The following is a 19,377-nucleotide window of genomic DNA, read 5'->3' on the forward strand; positions in this document are numbered from 1 at the left end:
TGGTGGTGTGTGTGTGTGTATTGTCATCATTCTTCAATGGAGTGTGTGTGGGACACGTTGTCATTTTTCAGAGGTCTCTAAAGGGAGAATTAATCTCACTTTACTGATGTAAACGACGGGGACAGACGCTCAAGGACTCTGGTGCTCTCTCTCTCTCTCTCTCTCTCTCTCTCTCTCTCTCACACACACAAACATGGACACAGAGACACACAAGCACAAACACACACACCCACGCACACACAGACCTGTACGCATCAGTATGGCCTACTACAGTATGTATCTACGTGGAATCCAATTTGTCTGAGAGAGAGAGAGAGAGAGACACAGAAAGATAGAGAGAGAGAAAAAAAGAAAGAGAGAGAGAGAGATGGTTATGAGTGACAGTAACTCAGATAGATGGATACAGGAGCTGCACTGTACACATCAATCTCTGCTGGCAGCACTTCAAACCCTTGAACCAATCCTGTAAGTCCACAACAATAACCCATCCCATTCAAACTCCCCAGTGTGTGTGTGTGTGTGTGTGTGTGTGTGTGTGTGTATGTGTGTGTGTGTGTGTGTGTGTGTGTGTGTGTGTGTGTGGTGTGGTGTGTGTGTGTGTGGGTGTGTGTGTGTTGTGTGTGTGTGGTGGTGTGTGCGTGGTGTTTGACAGGCACCCCATACGTCCAGTACAATAAAGACTCACATCCACCTTCATTGGGCTGGAGCTAAATCAACCGGGGCCCTGACACACCGGCCAAATCCAATCACGGTCAATACTCCGCATGATTGATTGGCTTCCAATCCAATTGGGTATCGTCAGGGGGGCAGCTCCCCAGGCCCTGTTAGACATTGGCATTGGGGGGGGGTTGGACGGGTGGGTTGGGGGTGTAGAGATGTGGCTGAGGGGGTGGGACAGAGAGGTGGTGGTGTGGGGCTGTGGTTGTCTGCAAGCCTACCAAGCCTTGTTTAATTGCCTTGTTAGTGGAGCCGGCTGGAACTGTACTGTACAGGGCTCACTGGGACAGTGACTAAACTGTCCTGAGCACTGATCACTAAGGAAGTTGAACGTATTTAAGTTGTAGAGGGACTTTTCATTTACAGCCAAATCTCATCATGCTTCATATAGTCACAATTACAGTAGGTACATCATTTACCCAGCAACACATTCAGTGTCATGGACATGGTTAAAAAGAGTTATGTGAGAAATAAAATATGTTTTCAATTTTTAAAAAAGATTTGAAAGATGATGACATGAGTCTACAGAGAGAGGACAGTGGCGTCATTGTAATACAGCATTTATTCCCAGTTATATTCCTTTCTGTGTGTGTCTGTGTGAAACAAACTAACCACAAATCCCTCCGCACTGCCAAGAGGATATCACCGAGAGAGAGAGAGAGAGAGAGAGAGAGAGAGAGAGAGAGAGAGAGAGAGAGAGAGAGTCACAGGGAGAGAGGGACAAAGAGAGACGGCGAGATAGCGCATCCAGAGCAACCCACAGACCACAGTATGGTTGGGCTTCTGTTCCATGGCTAATGCGCTGGTTACGACTGATCTGAGAGGTCCGTGAATGTGACTACCAACACTCAGCACAACACAACGCTGTTTACCATACCGTTACGGTTCTTAGTGGACAGTTAGATACATGAAAAAGACCTCGCTAAAAGACAGCCAACGGGTTCCTTTAAAAGGGGCTAATGTATCATTGTATGTACCTAATCTGTAGCAACAGGTCAAAGCATCATTAGCTAGCATAAAAACCCCGGCCATAGAAGAGGTTACGCTCAATGCTCAGAGTATCTACTCGCAAGATGCAAAAATGTGTAAATCACCTAGATAGAGAAAGTTATTATTTAAGTCATTTCTCACAAATGTTTTATTAAGAGCATTCTCTACTGATCAGGCCTTAGAAGTGAGGAGGGTTCAAACTTGGAGTGGAGGGATGAATAACTCTTAGCTCTTCCTCCTCTCCTCTCCTAACAGTGTGTTCTGCGCAGGCCAGGGCTGTGTTATGGGTCGTAAAGCGGTCCTAAAGATAAGCAGCGGTCCAGAGGTTCCTCTGCGGTCCAGAGGTTAGTGATAGCAGGGTAAGACCTAGCTGGCATAGGGAGCGGGATCAACCATTGTGGTTCTGGAGGAGCTGAAGACAGCATCGGTCCGGTCCGGGACCCAACGGTCTGCTGCTACCCAGCCAACACAGCCGACCAACAGGAGGCCAGGTAAGCTGTCATATGACCCGATTCAACAGAGTTCACTTGACCTCTTCCTTTTAGCTCATTGTGGAGTAACGGCCATCCTTCAACCGATAGACAGGCTCCATTACTCAATTACTATTGCGACTGTTACTGTGTTTTCAACAGGGATCACATTAGGCGATACACACAAGATACGCTGGGAAGAAAGAAAGGTACAAGGATAATTCAGAGAAGGGTTCTAGGTCTTAGAGACAGTAGGGCTTTTTGGGGGCTTCCTTTTATGCCTTTCTGAAAAGAACAGGCGTAAACTCCTCACAGACCGACTTCAGACACTATGATTAGAGTACAGTATATTGTTGTAGTAGTGCATTATTGCACGGCATGTGTCAGACATACAGTCCAGACACACAGACAGAGAGTGACTGAGTAAGTTTAGAGAGTTGCTGGGTGTTAATTGAGGTACTTGATCTGAATCCAATAGTGTCTGATGCTGCGAGCTGACAGACTAAAAGGGTTGTGAAATCAACATCACACACAACACACACACACACACACACACACACACACACACACACACACACACACACACACACACACACACACACACACACACACACACACACACACACACACACACACACACACACACACACACACTGTAGTTACCCTGCAATTAACAAGCTGTGTCTGGGCAACCCGATACACACTGACTAAGTACAGAGGGGGGAGGAAGCGAAAGAAAGAGAGGAAGAGAAGAGGGGACAAGAGAGGTAGGGTAGAGAGTGAGTGGTAAAGGGAGAGAAAGGGGGAAGAAGGGTTGGTAACCTGGGTAACCTGGTTCTTCTATCTTCTTCTCTCACACTTTCTCCTTCCCCTTCTTTTTACTTGTCCTCTCATCTTCCTTTCTCCCCTCCTGTCCTCTCTCCTCTTTCCCCTCTATTTCCCACTCTCCTCCACTCTCTCCTTTCTATTCATCTCATCTTTCACCTCCTCTCTCCCCCTCCTCTCCTCCCTCTCCTTAACTCTTGCAGGTGTTATCTCTCTCTTAAGCGGAGGCAATTACCCGTCGACCTCATAAATAATTAATCTGATAGGCTCGTTAATTATTAATGTTAATTGCTGATTTAGGTTTCCTTCAACACAAAAAGACACAAGGGAGGGGAGAATGCCAACAACTCTAAGGTCAAAGAGTCTCTCACACACACGCACACACACACACACACACACACACACACACACACACACACACATACACACACACACACACACACACACACACACACACACACACACACACACACACACACACACACACACACACACACACACCACACAGGGTTAGATGAAGGTGCTAGGGTTAGGGTTAGGGTAAGATGAAGGTGGTAGGGTTCAGGGTTAGGGTTAGATGAAGGTGGTAGGGTTCAGGGTTAGGGTTAGATGAAGGGGGTAGGGTTAGGGTTAGGGTTAGATGAAGGTGCTAGGGTTCAGGGTTAGGGTTAGATGAAGATGGTAGGGTTCAGGGTTAGGGTTAGATGAAGGGGGTAGGGTTAGGGTTAGGGTTAGATGAAGGTGCTAGGGTTCAGGGTTAGGGTTAGATGAAGATGGTAGGGTTCAGGGTTAGGGTTAGATGAAGATGGTAGGGTTCAGGGTTAGGGTTAGATGAAGGTGGTAGGGTTCAGGGTTAGGGTTAGATGAAGGTGGTAGGGTTAGGGTTAGGGTTAGATGTAGGTGACAGTGGTAGGGTTCAGGGTAAGGGTTAGATGAAGGTGGCAGGGTTCAGGGTTCAGGGTTAGGGTTAGATGAAGGTGCTAGGGTTCAGGGTTAGGGTTAGATGAAGATGGTAGGGTTCAGGGTTAGGGTTAGATGAAGGTGGTAGGGTTCAGGGTAGGGTAAGATGAAGGTGGTAGGGTTGAGGGTTAGGGTTAGATGAAAGTGGTAGGGTTCAGGGTTAGGGTTAGATGAAGATGGTAGGGTTCAGGGTTAGGGTTAGATGAAGATGGTAGGGTTCAGGGTTAGGGTTAGATGAAGGTGCTAGGGTTAGGGTTAGGGTTAGATGAAAGTGGTAGGGTTCAGGGTTAGGGTTAGATGAAAGTGGTAGGGTTCAGGGTTAGGGTTAGATGAAGGTGGTAGGGTTCAGGGTTAGGGTTAGATGAAGGTGGTAGGGTTCAGGGTTAGGGTTAGATGAAGGTGACAGTGCTAGGGTTCAGGGTTAGGGTTAGATGTAGGTGACAGTGGTAGGGTTCAGGGTAAGGGTTAGATGAAGGTGATAGGGTTCAGGGTTAGGGTTAGATGAAAGTGGTAGGGTTCAGGGTTAGGGTTAGATGAAGGTGCTAGGGTTCAGGGTTAGGGTTAGATGAAGGTGGTAGGGTTCAGGGTTAGGGTTAGATGAAGGTGCTAGGGTTCAGGGTTAGGGTTAGATGAAGGTGGTAGGGTTCAGGGTTTAGGGCTAGATGAAGGTGCTAGGGTTAGGGTTAGGGTTAGATGAAGGTGCTAGGGTTAGGGTTAGGGTTAGATGAAGGTGGTAGGGTTCAGGGTTAGGGTTAGATGAAAGTGGTAGGGTTCAGGGTTAGGGTTAGATGAAGGTGGTAGGGTTCAGGGTTAGGGTTAGATGAAGGTGGTAGGGTTCAGGGTTAGGGTTAGATGAAGGGGGTAGGGTTAGGGTTAGGGTTAGATGAAGGTGGTAGGGTTCAGGGTTTAGGGCTAGATGAAGGTGCTAGGGTTCAGGGTTAGGGTAAGATGAAGGTGATAGGGTTCAGGGTTAGGGTTAGATGAAGGTGGTAGGGTTCAGGGTTAGGGTTAGATGAAGGTGCTAGGGTTCAGGGTTAGGGTTAGATGAAGGTGGTAGGGTTCAGGGTTTAGGGCTAGATGAAGGTGCTAGGGTTAGGGTTAGGGTTAGATGAAGGTGCTAGGGTTAGGGTTAGGGTTAGATGAAGGTGGTAGGGTTCAGGGTTAGGGTTAGATGAAGGTGCTAGGGTTCAGGGTTTAGGGCTAGATGAAGGTGCTAGGGTTAGGGTTAGGGTTAGATGAAGGTGCTAGGGTTAGGGTTAGGGTTAGATGAAGGTGCTAGGGTTAGGGTTAGGGTTAGATGAAGGTGCTAGGGTTCAGGGTTAGGGTTAGATGAAGGTGCTAGGGTTCAGGGTTAGGGTTAGATGAAGGTGCTAGGGTTCAGGGTTAGGGTTAGATGAAGATGGTAGGGTTCAGGGTTAGGGTTAGATGAAGGTGGTAGGGTTCAGGGTTAGGGTTAGATGAAGGTGACAGTGGTAAGGTTAAGGCTGTTGGGGATATGATGAGTTAAAAGCCTCTAGCCAAGAATCCATGACAGATTAGCTCATGTACTTAACGTTGATCAATAAACTTGATAGTGTCGAAATGAACAGTGTAATGGATGGGCGTGAGCTGGCACTAACAGATATCTCTGTGTGGTACAGTGACACGATTCAGGGACATTAGGAAATGCTTATTGTAAAAACCAATGAAAACTGAAACCTTTTCATATGGATAGCTGTTCCCTAGCCCAAATCATGATGTCACTTCACTAAGTTTGGACTTTGCACTTGAAGCTTTATCTTTTATCTTTGAGTTGTACTTGAAGTTCTGTTGAGTCAAGACTCACCCACTGACGTGTCTATTTGCCTGTCTGCCTGTCCGTCTGTCTTTCTAGAATGCCTGGAGGAGATTTTTCTTTAATGGATGAGGGAAGGGACCGTTCTCCACAGAGGAGTTGCTTGGATGGACAAGACGGAGACATAAAGGTGATTGGAGGGATTAGAGAAAGAGAGCTTCTGATTGGAGAAAGAGATTCTGACCTCCCGCCTTCAGTAACAAGGATTCATCCTGTTGTTGTATTCTGAACTAGCAGGGAATCTCTGTTACTGGGGGTGAGGGTTCCGTCACACACACGAAGACTCACACACAGACACACACCTTTGTTATTTTACTGCTTACACTTCTCCTGTACTGTGCTATGTATGTACTGTATCTAATTTGATTAAAGATGTGAGAAGATGTTCTGGACTTCTGGGGTCTGTATTACTAACTAGACTATGATTGTGTGAGGAATTGCTTGACTAAGTGTTAAGGTTTTGAAGGGAGACAGTATTGACTCATTGTAGAGGTTTTGAAGGGAGACAGTATTGACTCAGTGTAGAGGTTTTGCGGGGAGACAGTATTGACTCAGTGTAGAGGTTTTGCGGGGAGACAGTATTGACTCAGTGTAGAGGTTTTGCGGGGAGACAGTATTGACTCAGTGTAGAGGTTTTGCGGGGAGACAGTATTGACTCAGTGTAGAGGTTTTGAAGGGAGACAGTATTGACTCAGTGTAGAGGTTTTGCGGGGAGACAGTATTGACTCAGTGTATAGGTTTTGCGGGGAGACAGTATTGACTCAGTGTAGAGGTTTTGCAGGGAGACAGTATTGACTCAGTGTAGAGGTTTTGCAGGGAGACAGTATTGACTCAGTGTAGAGGTTTTTCAGTTAGACAGTATTGACTCATTGTAGAGAATTTGCGGGGAGACAGTATTGACTCATTGTAGAGGTTTTGCGGGGAGACAGTATTGACTCAGTGTAGAGGTTTGCGGGGAGACAGTATTGACTCAGTGTAGAGGTTTTGCAGGGAGACAGTATTGACTCAGTGTAGAGGTTTTGCGGGGAGACAGTATTGACTCATTGTAGAGGTTTTGCGGGGAGACAGTATTGACTCATTGTAGAGGTTTTGCGGGGAGACAGTATTGACTCAGTGTAGAGGTTTTGCGGGGAGACAGTATTGACTCAGTGTAGAGGTTTTGCAGGGAGACAGTATTGACTCAGTGTAGAGGTTTTGCAGGGAGACAGTATTGACTCAGTGTAGAGGTTTTGCGGGGAGACAGTATTGACTCAGTGTAGAGGTTTTGCGGGGAGACAGTATTGACTCAGTGTAGAGGTTTTGAAGGGAGACAGTATTGACTCAGTGTAGAGGTTTTGCGGGGAGACAGTATTGACTCAGTGTATAGGTTTTGCGGGGAGACAGTATTGACTCAGTGTAGAGGTTTTGCAGGGAGACAGTATTGACTCAGTGTAGAGGTTTTGCAGGGAGACAGTATTGACTCAGTGTAGAGGTTTTTCAGTTAGACAGTATTGACTCATTGTAGAGGTTTTGCGGGGAGACAGTATTGACTCATTGTAGAGGTTTTGCGGGGAGACAGTATTGACTCAGTGTAGAGGTTTTGAAGGGAGACAGTATTGACTCAGTGTAGAGGTTTTGCGGGGAGACAGTATTGACTCAGTGTATAGGTTTTGCGGGGAGACAGTATTGACTCAGTGTAGAGGTTTTGCAGGGAGACAGTATTGACTCAGTGTAGAGGTTTTGCAGGGAGACAGTATTGACTCAGTGTAGAGGTTTTTCAGTTAGACAGTATTGACTCATTGTAGAGGTTTTGCGGGGAGACAGTATTGACTCAGTGTAGAGGTTTTGCGGGGAGACAGTATTGACTCAGTGTAGAGGTTTTGCAGGGAGACAGTATTGACTCAGTGTAGAGGTTTTGCGGGGAGACAGTATTGACTCATTGTAGAGGTTTTGCGGGGAGACAGTATTGACTCATTGTAGAGGTTTTGCGGGGAGACAGTATTGACTCAGTGTAGAGGTTTTGCGGGGAGACAGTATTGACTCAGTGTAGAGGTTTTGCAGGGAGACAGTATTGACTCAGTGTAGAGGTTTTGCAGGGAGACAGTATTGACTCAGTGTAGAGGTTTTTCAGTTAGACAGTATTGACTCAGTTAAGATGTTTTGCAGGGAGACAGTATTGCAATTTTCCTGTGTGTGTATTTACATTTCCCTCCTCTGAAATAAATAAATTGTATTTATCCAACCACTGACCCCCACCCCCACAGCCCTTTGTTGGTCTCACCCTGTTGGTTCCAGGACAGGGCCAGAGCTTGGGGAGGGTGGAAGGAATAATCCTCATGTGGGCGGGTATTTACTTATTTGACACTTTCATCCAGCACACTATGAACCCCCGGGAACCTCTACACAAATGCACACACATGGCACACGGTTCAGTTCCCGTGGTAACGGTCCTAAACTACCCCCTCACCCACCCACCCAACACACACACTCACACAAACACACTCAGATCCCGGGAGCAGTCCTGTGAGACCTCACGTTAACTCGCCGGTCGACGTTTGGCCATGACACACCGGCAAGGGTGTGATGCGGCGGAACGACCGGAAAAACAAACATGCCAAAACGATGGGATGGTGAGGGGTAATCAAACGGAGCAGAGGAATACACACACACACACACACACACACACACACACACACTTAAAGGTTAAGTAAACAAAACAAAGTGCTGATATGAATATGAGAGGAGTTGAGAAATGCTCCAGAGAGATGTATGTGGCCCTGTAGGTCTGTTAATGATTCTAGCTCTTATTACTGGATGGGAAAATATGATCTTCTATTATGTAGTCATCTGGTGTGTTGTTTAAGTCCCTCCGGAGCCCTTTCCCTTAAATGACCTGGAAAGCAGTAAACTTCAAGCACGGCATGAGCTGAACACAGCTCTGCTTCCCAAAACTACACCTGCACGCTCAATATTACTGATGCCTATTACAGATCTGCCTGGTCAGGTATCTGGAAAGTCACTGGGAATCTGAAATCACTTATAGGAGGAGAGAAAGACAGATAGGGGGGGGGGGATGAAGAGCCATAGAGAGAAAGAACGTTTTAATAATAGAAGAAAATAATCATATAATTGCCCCAGGATTGGTCTTCAATGAAGCTTACAGTAAGTTCTAATTGTGTAAAGAAGAAGATTTGGAGACACAAGGACTTAACTTACTGTAAATCCAAACATGAGAGAGAAAGTTATCTCTAACAGCCTGATTTTGATTCCTTTGTGGTTGAATTAAGCCAGCGCTGTGTCTCCTCACTCAGTCTCTCTCTCAGACCTGGCCGGCTAAAGTGTATTATTTTCTGGAAATGTTTTCTGTTCAGACTCAGGGTCGCTAAAGTTAACCCTCGTGAGCGCACGCACACACTTGATTGATCGCACACACACAACACACACACCGTCCCATACAGCCATCCATCACCATGGAAACATGGACATCCCTAAACAGATTTCTTCCTGATATCCCATCAGACAGACAGGGGATGGAGAGATAGAGAGAGGGATGAAGTTCATGGTAGGTGACTTTATGGTCGTCAAGGACAGAAGTATAGCGCTGTCTAACCACTAATCCTATTTCAATCACCAACCCTAACCTTACACATGACCCTTAACCCTAATCAGAACACACCTTTACCTTGTCAACAGCTCTAACAATATTGCCACCATTTTCCTCTAGCATGGCCGTCTAGTGCCTAGCAGGGCTCTGTATTGTAGGGGAATAGATCATTGGCCAGTGTGATGTGTACAGGTATTGTAGGGGAATAGATCATTGGCCAGTGTGATGTGTACAGGTATTGTAGGGGAATAGATCATTGGCCAGTGTGATGTGTACAGGTATTGTAGGGGAATAGATCATTGGCCAGTGTGATGTCTACAGGTATTGTAGGGGAATAGATCATTGGCCAGTGTGATGTCTACAGGTATTGTAGGGGAATAGATCATTGGCCAGTGTGATGTGTACAGGTATTGTAGGGGAATAGATCATTGGCCAGTGTGATGTCTACAGGTATTGTAGGAGAATAGATCATTGGCCAGTGTGATGTGTACAGGTATTGTAGGGGAATAGATCATTGGCCAGTGTGATGTGTACAGGTATTGTAGGGGAATAGATCATTGGCCAGTGTGATGTGTACAGGTATTGTAGGGGAATAGATCATTGGCCAGTGTGATGTGTACAGGTATTGTAGGGGAATAGATCATTGGCCAGTGTGATGTGTACAGGTATTGTAGGGGAATAGATCATTGGCCAGTGTGATGTGTACAGGTATTGTAGGGGAATAGATCATTGGCCAGTGTGATGTCTACAGGTATTGTAGGGGAATAGATCATTGGCCAGTGTGATGTGTACAGGTATTGTAGGGGAATAGATCATTGGCCAGTGTGATGTCTACAGGTATTGTAGGGGAATAGATCATTGGCCAGTGTGATGTGTACAGGTATTGTAGGGGAATAGATCATTGGCCAGTGTGATGTCTACAGGTATTGTAGGGGAATAGATCATTGGCCAGTGTGATGTCTACAGGTATTGTCAGGTGGATCATCTCTGTTCTGAGCCTGGAGGTAACCTCATACTTCCTGGGTATTACTGCTCCTCTCATATCGCCATGGAGATACACTATTAATAGATAGCTGGGAGGCAGCAAGTCTAAGACCTGATCCACTAAGGTCATTTAAGTTCGACATAGCAGATATTTATGATAGTGAGTGCAGTTATTAAAACCAATTAGGTATTATTGTAAATTCCTGGGTTATTCATATCAATTGGTAACTAATGTATCTGTTGCCAGATTGTACATGTTCATCAATGAATTGTCATTTTAGTATGTCTTTAGGAAAATACCAGGTATAGCGGTCTGTAAATTGAAGCATAACCAATAGCATTTACAGAGACTGTAGAAGGCCGTCCTGCCTTTGTCTCTTCCCTGTGACTGTTGTCCTCTATTTCTCTGTATGAGCCAGACCTCAGTCCACTAAAGCACCCATCAATCAACCATAGAGTCAATCAGTGGTATTACTGTCCCACCCACAGCATTACTCAAACTGTGGGAAGAAAGAAAGAAGGAAAGAGGAGAATAGATGGAGAAAGAAAGAGAGAGAGAGAGGGAGAGAGAGAGAAAGGAGGGAGAGAAAGAGTTCTGCTAGAGGGGGAAGAGATGGGGGGAAGGGATGGAAAGAAGGGGAGAGTTAAAGAGAGAGCGGTAAAGAGAAAGGAGAGAGAGGTAATGTGTGTGGGAGAGAGATAGAGAAAATGAAAGAGACAGAGTGAGAGAAATTGAGAAATAGAGAGAGAGAATGAGAGAGAGAGGCCGAGTGAGAGAAATAGAGAAATAGAGAGAGAGAGAGATGAGAGAGAGAGAAAGAGAGAGATGAGAGAGAGAGATGTCAGCAGCAGTGGTACAATGTCATTTTTGCAGTAGGACTCTGAGGCGATCGATACACCAGATCTGTCCCACTGTGACATCCTCACCCGAGACATCGCCTGTCATTGTCATAGTAACCCGTCTTGCTGTGACCTCTGACCCTGTAGATAATTATGGGATGGAGCAAAGGAAAAGAGGGGTTCTCTTCCCCCTCTGTCTCCCTCAATCTCTATTTCCCTATCCCTCCTGTCAGCCTGCTAGAGTACATTATTTATCACCATAGACTGTTTCACTCACACAACTTTTCTTTTCTCCCTCTACTCTCTTAGATAAAAGGGTTCCAAAAGGGTTCTTTGGCTGTCCCCATAGGATAAGCCTTTTTGGCTCCAGGGAGAACCCTTTTTGGTTCCACGTAGAACTCTTTTGGGTTCCATGTAGAACCCTCTGTAGAAAGGGGTCCTACATGGAACTCAAAGCGTTTTACCTGGAACCAAAAGGGTTCTACCTGGAACCAAAAGGGTTCTTCAACGGGTTCTCCTATGGGGACAGCGGAAGAACCCTTTTAGGTCCTAGAGTGTTCTCACCCTTTCCCTCCTTCTCTTTCCCAGACCACCTGTCCCTCCCTCCCTCCCTCCAGTGAGGGTGTGTATGTATAATTCATCCGCATTAATGGGGGAGCAGGGTTCTGCTGGGGAGCAGGAGGAGGGAGGAGGGGAGTTGGGTTTCACCCTCCTGACATTCGACACCCCTCCGTGTGATGTTACATACCCTTTAATTACAGCTGCAACTGGAGCCCAGAGCTCAGGTAGCCACTGACCTCGAGAGGAGAGGAGGGGAGGGGAGAAGAAGGGAGGAGGGGAGAGGAGAAGGGGAGAGGGGGAGAGGAGGAGGGGTGAAGTAGGTGGGAGCTTGTCAAAGTCAACTCTTTTTGAGGAGATTTGAAGCCTGTGTGTGATATCCTTTCATGTTTCATAATGGAACCAGATATAGTGAAACATTTTGCTGTGCACTCTAACTTTCAGCAGAACACATACAAATAAATAAATGTTTGCTTTCCCCAATTTAAGGTCATACACTTTTCCCCCTTTCAGTATCGATGAGATGGTGAGAGAACAGAAACGGACAACTAGAGATACAAAGAGAGAGAGAGAGAGAGAGAGAGAGAGGAGAGAGAGAGAGGGAGAGAGAGAGAGATAGAGAGAGAGAGAGAGGGAGAGAGAGAGAGAGAGAGAGAGAGAGAAAGAGAGAGAGAGAGGAGAGAGAAAGAGAGAGAGAGAGAGAGAGAGAGAGAGAGAGAGAGAGAGAGAGAGAGAGAGAGAGAGAGAGAGAGAGAGAGAGAGAGAGAGAGGAGAGAGAGAGAGAGGAGGAAGTGGTTCAGTGTGAGAGGATGAACTGAGACAATCTCTTTTCTCTCTCTCCATCTCCTTTTTCCTTTCTTTTCTCTGTTTTTCGGGGGTGGGTGATTAAATATTTAGAGTTGTGCGTCGGGGGGCGATGGGGAGAGTGCGAGAATGATTGATGTGCTAGCGGGAATGCAGCAGTTAGCACTAAAAAACAGGTGACTGTGTTACCCAACCCATCGATGGACCCACCATTAGTGTCTGCTAATAGACAGCGATCACAGGATTGTCCCTTTCCATATCCTTCAGGACACGACACATCTCCACGCTAACTACATGTCAGGGAGCCCTCTCCACACCTCTCTCTCTCTATCTATCTATCTATCTATCTATCTATCTATCTATCTATCTATCTATCTATCTATCTATCTATCTATCTATCTATCTGTCTGTCTGTCTATCTATCTGTCTGTCTGTCTGTCTGTCTGTCTGTCTGTCTGTCTGTCTGTCTGTCTGTCTGTCTGTCTGTCTGTCTGTCTGTCTGTCTGTCTGTCTGTCTGTCTGTCTGTCTGTCTGTCTGTCTGTCTGTCTATCCTCTCATCTCTCCTCCACCTCTGTTCTCCTCTTTCTATCTCTCCTCTCCTCTCTATCTCTCCTCTCTCTCTCCTCTCTATCTCTCCTCTCCTCTCATTTGTCCTCTCTCTCTCCTCTCTATCTCTCCTCTCCTCTCTATATCTCCTCTATCTCTCCTCTCTCTCTCTCCTCTCTATCTCTCCTCTCCTCTCATTTGTCCTCTCTTCTCCGCGTCTCAACTTTTCTCTCTCCACTCATCTCGATCTCTTCTCCTAACCAGGCCGTTGTTCCTGGTCGGTTGGCTCCATCCTGCACCGTGTCAGAGAAGGCCGGTGTTCCTGGTCGGTTGGCTCCATCCTACACCGTGTCAGAGGAGGCCAGTGTTCCTGGTCGGTTGGCTCCATCCTGCACCGTGTCAGAGAAGGCCGGTGTTCCTGGTCGGTTGGCTCCATCCTGCACCGTGTCAGAGGAGGCCAGTGTTCCTGGTCGGTTGGCTCCATCCTGCACCGTGTCAGAGAAGGCCGGTGTTCCTGGTCGGTTGGCTCCATCCTACACCGTGTCAGAGAAGGCTGGTGTTCCTGGTCGGTTGGCTCCATCCTGCACCGTGTCAGAGAAGGCCGGTGTTCCTGGTCGGTTGGCTCCATCCTGCACCGTGTCAGAGAAGGCCGGTGTTCCTGGTCGGCTGGCTCCATCCTGCACCGTGTCAGAGAAGGCCGGTGTTCCTGGTCGGTTGGCTCCATCCTACACCGTGTCAGAGAAGGACGGTGTTCCTGGTCGGTTGGCTCCATCCTACACCGTGTCAGAGAAGGCTGGTGGCCTGCGGCTGTGATTCAAACCACACTGGACACACAGACACAGACACACACATACACACACACACACACACACACACACACACACACACACACACACACACACACTGTGGTTAGAGGTTTCCAAACACCTCTGAACCACACTGGCCTCTGGTGAGCCACAGCGTCCGCGGGGTGTAGAGTGACAACTGAACTGCCCTCAGAGCACGGACACACACACACACACACACACACACACACACACACACACACACACACACACACAGATAATGATACACACATCACTCTCAGACTAAATCGGCCCAAACTGCTTTGCTTTCCATTCCATCACTTTCCATCAGTCTAAAAGCTTTTATCCCTGCAGTATGAACAGCTGATTCTATCCCACACACTATTAACATACAGTACACACACACACACACACACACACACACACACACACACACACACACACACACACACACACACACACACACACACACACACACACACACACACACACACAAACATTCAGGTCTTGCCCTTATTGTGTTTCTCAGTCTCTGGTTTCATCCTGACACATGGTAATAGATTCCGCTGTAGGGCTGCGGCGCTGCTAAGTGGGGGAGAACGCTCGCGTTTCACTGAAAACAAATCGCGCTTTTCTTTCTCTCTCCTCTCCTTCTCAGCCCTGACCTTCCTTACCTCCCCCTCCTCATCTGTCCATCCTGTCTCTTCCCTTACACTCCTTTATCACTCCCTAGTTCCTCTCTCACCTCGTTCCCTCGGGCCCTCTCTTCTTCCTCTCGTCATTCACTTCATCCCCTCGTTTTCTCTATTTTCCTGTTGGAATCATTCCTCTCAGATCCCTTTAGAACATGCTAGATTCAACACTAATGCAGAAAGAACGGCTGTACACAGATCTCTGTACCGCTTAAAAGTGAAGCTTGACAAAGAAAGTGAGCAAAAGCAATGGCAGAAATGTTGTGAGCTATGCTCACCTTGAAACCAAATGTCCCTATTTGGGTGGCTTAAAACAGAGTATGAATCTGTATCTTTCTTTTTTTATAAGCCTGCTGAGCTAAAGCCCTAGGCATTACCTTCGGAAGCTGACACAACCCTACAGCCAGTTGCTCTCCAGGACTGGAGATGGAGCCCCCAAAAGTGGAGGCACCTGCTGTTGTCCTGTGGAGGAGCAACACTGCCTCTCAGTGGCCACAAGGTGTAACAGCAGAGAGAGAGATCCCACTATAAAGTCCCTTGTTATGCTTTACCTTACAGCACGATATTCATATCAGGGGCGCAACTTTAGTTTTCTAAGTCGGGGAGCATAATATATATATATATATTTTGTATCCAGTCGGATAAACACTCCAAACAGCCTACCCGACTGCTCAGACGCGCCCACATGGTCCTAAAGCACACCGTTGCCTCGTTTGTATCTCATTCCAATGATAAAACTGGGGGGACAAAAATGACATTTCTGAATGTAGGGGGGACATGTCACCCTATCCCCAGTGAAAGTTGCATCTCTGATTCATATGGCAATTGAAATATAATGAAATGGTGAGTGCATAATGGCTACAGAACAATTTGCCATTGAATATCATCAGCATTTAAAGAATCGTTGGTCTTCTGGTGAAATAGGCGTCAGAGAGAGAGAGAGAGAGAGAGAGGTGGGGAAATGTTGAGCTATTATTCATGGTAGATTAGTCATTAGTAATTAGAACGGCCTCTGACGACCAACCAGAGACAGATTAGATTTGACATTTGATTCCTTTAGCAGAGGCTCTGACCCAGACTGACAAATACAGAGGCTGAGCCAGAGAGAGACAGAAAGCGATGAAGACAGACAGAAATAGGGAGAAAGAGAGAGAAAGAAAGACACACAGACAGACGTAGAGACGGACAGAGATAGAAAGAGAGACACAGACAAAGAGAGACAGACAGTCTGGATTTTTAGGACCATCAGGAATGATGAATGGATAGGAAAGGAACACACCGTCCCATGCACACACACACACACACACACACACACACACACACACGCACGCACGCACGCACGCACACTCCACACACACACACCCTGTCTCGGTCGAGAGACTCCGTTCAGACAGAGAGACAGAGGGTAGTGAATAGCTGGATGCTCTCAGTTTGGATGTTCTCCTCCCAGCAACAAGTCTAAACCACAAATCACACACACACAGACACACAGACACACAGACACACACACACACACACACACACACACACACACACACACACACACACACACACACACAGTGCATTCGGAAAGTATTCAGACCCCTTGACTTTTTCCACATATTGTTATGTTACAGTCTTATTCTAAAATGGATTAAATAAATGTTCTTCATCAATCGACACACAATATCAAAATCAAATCATATTTGTCACATGCGCTGAATACAACAGGTGTAGAACTTACAGTGAAATGCTTACTTACGAGCCCTTAAACGAACAATGCATTTTTAAGAACATACCTTAAAAAAAAGTAAGAGATAAGAATAACAAGTCATTAAAATGCAGCAGTAAATAACAATAGTGGGGCTTTATACAGGGGGGTACTGGTACAGAGTCAATGTGTGGGGTGTCGAGGTAATTGAGGTAATATGTACACATGTAGGTAGAGTTATTAAAGTGACTATGCATAGATAATAACAGAGAGTAGCAGCAGCGTAGAGGGGGGGGGGGGGCAATGCAAATAGTCTAGGTAGCCATTTGATTAGCTGTTCAGGAGTCTTATGGCTTGGGGGTAGAAGCTGTTTCGAAGCCTCTTGGACCTAGACTTGGCGCTCTGGTACCGCTTGCCATGCGATAGCAGAGAGAACAGTCTATGACTTGGGTGACTGGAGTCTTTGACAATTTTTAGGGCCTTCCTCTGACACCTGGTATAGAGGTCCTGGATGGCAGGAAGCTTGGCCCTGGTGATGTACTGGGCCGTACGCATTACCCTCTGTAGTGCCTTGTGGTCGGAGGCCAAGCAGTTGCCGGTCCAGGCAGTGATGTAACCAGTCAGGATGCTCTCGATGGTGCAGCTGTAAAACCTTTTGAGGATCTGAGGCCAAATCTTTTCAGTCTCCTGAGGGGGAATAGATTTTGTTGTGCCCTCTTCACGACTGTCAATACCCCATAATGACATTTTAGATAAAAGCTCATTGATCATCCTTGAGATGATTCTACAACTTGATTGGAGTCCACCTGTGGTAAATTCAATTGATTGGACCTGATATACGGTCCCACAGTTGAAAGTGCATGTCAGAGAAAAAAACAAGCCATGAGGTCGAAGCACAGATCTGGGGAAGGGTACAAAAAAATGTCTGCAGCATTGAAGGTCCCCAAGAACACAGTGGCCTCCATCATTCTTAAATGGAAGAAGTTTGTAACCACCGAGACTCTTCCTAGAGCTGGCTGTCCGGCCAAAGTGAGCAATAGGGGGAGAAGAGCAACCAAGAACACGATGGTCATGCTTAAAAAGCTCCAGATTTCCTCTGTGGAGATGGGAGAACCTTCCAGAAGAACAACCATCTCTGCAGCACTCCACAAATCAGGCCTTTATGATAGAATGGCCAGACGGAAGCCACTCCTCAGTAAAAGGCACATAACAGCCCGCTTGGAGTTTACCAAAAGGCACTTAAAGACTCTCAGACCATGAGAAACAAGATTCTCTGGTCTGATGAAACAAGGATTGAACTGTTTGGCCTGAATGCCAAGTGTCACGTCTGGAGGAAACCTGGCACCATCCCTACAGTGAAGCATGGTCATGGCAGCATCATGCTGTGGGGATGTGTTTCAGTGGCAGGGACTAGGAGACTAGTCAGGATCGAGGGAGAGATAAACGAGGGAGCAAATACAGAGTAGATCCTTGGTGAAAATCTGCTCCAAAGTGCTCAGGACCTCAGACTGGGGCGAAGGCTCACCTTCCAACAGGACAACGACCCTAAGCACACAGCCAAGACAACGCAAGAGTGGCTTCGGGACAAGTCTCTGATTGTCCTTGAGTGGCCCAGCCAGAGCCCGGACTTGAACCCGATCTAACATCTCTGGAAAGACCTGAAAATAGCTGTGCAGCGACACTCCCCATCCAACCTGACAGAGCTTGAGAGGATCAGCAGAGAAGAATGGGAGAATCTCCCCAAATACAGGTGTGCCAAGCTTGTAGCGTCATACCCAAGAAGACTTGAGGCTGTAATCGCTGCTAAAGATGAGTAAAGGGTCTGAATACTGCAATAAAAAAACATGAAATATTTTTTTTTGCTCTCTCATTATGGGGTACTGTGTGTAGATTAAGGGAAATAAAACAATTTAATACATTTTAGAATAAGGCTGTAACATAACAAAATGTGGAAAAAGTCAAGGGGTCTGAATACTTTCTGAATGCACTGTAAACTCCTCAGCCCTGTCACCAGTGTCATCTCGACAACATTCAGTATTCTATTGCCCATGTCTTTCAGCTGCTCCTCTCCTCTCTCCCTTTCTCCTCTCCTCTCTCCCTTTCTCCTCTCCTCTCTCCCTTTCTCCTCTCCTCTCTTCCTTTCTCCTCTCCTCTCTCCCTTTCTCCTCTCCTCTCTCCCTTTCTCCTCTCCTCTCTCAACTCCTCCTCTCCCTCCTCCTCTCCTCTTTCAACTCCTCCTCTCCTCACCCGTCATTTCAAAACGTCTTTCTGACATCACAGCGAAGGACAATCAGTGCGTCTAGTACACCGTCATATTCCTGTGTGATTAAGCTTAGTGACAGGCAGAAAAACCCCTCTTTTATAGACTGAACATGACTCTCTTTGACTGCATCTCCCTTTGACGTGTGTCACACAACACTGTCTGTTTGCATCTGATGATTGTGTGTGGGTGTGTTTGGTGATGCTGTGTGTGAGTGACTGTTGGTATATGTGTTTATTTGTGCGTGGGGGTCAGTCTGCTGGCCGGATTCAAGCTAACCTCTGCCTTTTGCAAACAAATAGTGTGTAGTATTTTTGAGTGAGTGTGTGACGTTATCAATTCATGTCTATTATTATCAGAGTGTGTGTTTCTGTGTCTGCAACGTTTTCATTGTGTGTGTGTGTGTGTGTGTGTGTGTGTGTGTGTGTGTGTGTGTGTGTGTGTGTGTGTGTGTGTGTGTGCGTGGTCTGGGCCAACTTTGTGTTGGAGACAGGCTTTTGGCCCTCCTGCGTCAGAGGGTCTTTCTCTGTGGGCCCCTGAGCAAACACATTAAGAAGAATCTTATCACTGCTTATACAGCGACGCGCTGACACACACACACACACACACACACACTCGCAAACACACACAATGGCGAGCCTGACGCCAAACACGCCAAATGTCATCACGCCGCCAAGAAGGAGCGGGCGGGATCACAAGAAATTAGCAGCCCCCTCATTGGGCAACGGCGAGGTGTTGGTTTGGCCCGTCATGAAGGAACCGTTGGATTTATAAAGAGAGGATGGGACAGGTCTACGTTAGAAGCGACAAGAGTGAA

General features: G+C 46.8%; 1 protein-coding gene across 1 annotated transcript; it reads left to right on the forward strand.

Annotated features, from left to right (window-relative positions):
* The first annotated feature begins 11,852 nt into the window (after positions 1–11,852).
* LOC115179230 (extensin-like) lies at positions 11,853–13,925 on the forward strand. The gene is made up of 2 exons (XM_029740622.1): positions 11,853–11,942; positions 13,377–13,925. Exons 1-2 carry the CDS (start codon positions 11,853–11,855, stop codon positions 13,923–13,925), a joined length of 639 nt encoding a protein of 212 aa, XP_029596482.1.
* Positions 13,926–19,377: the final 5,452 nt, after the last annotated feature.

This window comes from Salmo trutta, chromosome 39 (assembly GCF_901001165.1).
Source record: "Salmo trutta chromosome 39, fSalTru1.1, whole genome shotgun sequence".
In the NCBI taxonomy this organism is placed as follows: Eukaryota; Metazoa; Chordata; class Actinopteri; order Salmoniformes; family Salmonidae; genus Salmo; species Salmo trutta.

Coding starts and splice junctions, on each gene's coding strand:
- LOC115179230 (XM_029740622.1), top strand. CDS start 11,853: ATGGGGGAGCAGGGTTCTGCTGGGGAGCAGGAGGAGGGAGGAGGGGAG. Junction 11,943..13,376: donor TCGACACCCCTCCGTGTGAT/GTTACATACCCT, acceptor TCTCCTAACCAG/GCCGTTGTTCCTGGTCGGTT.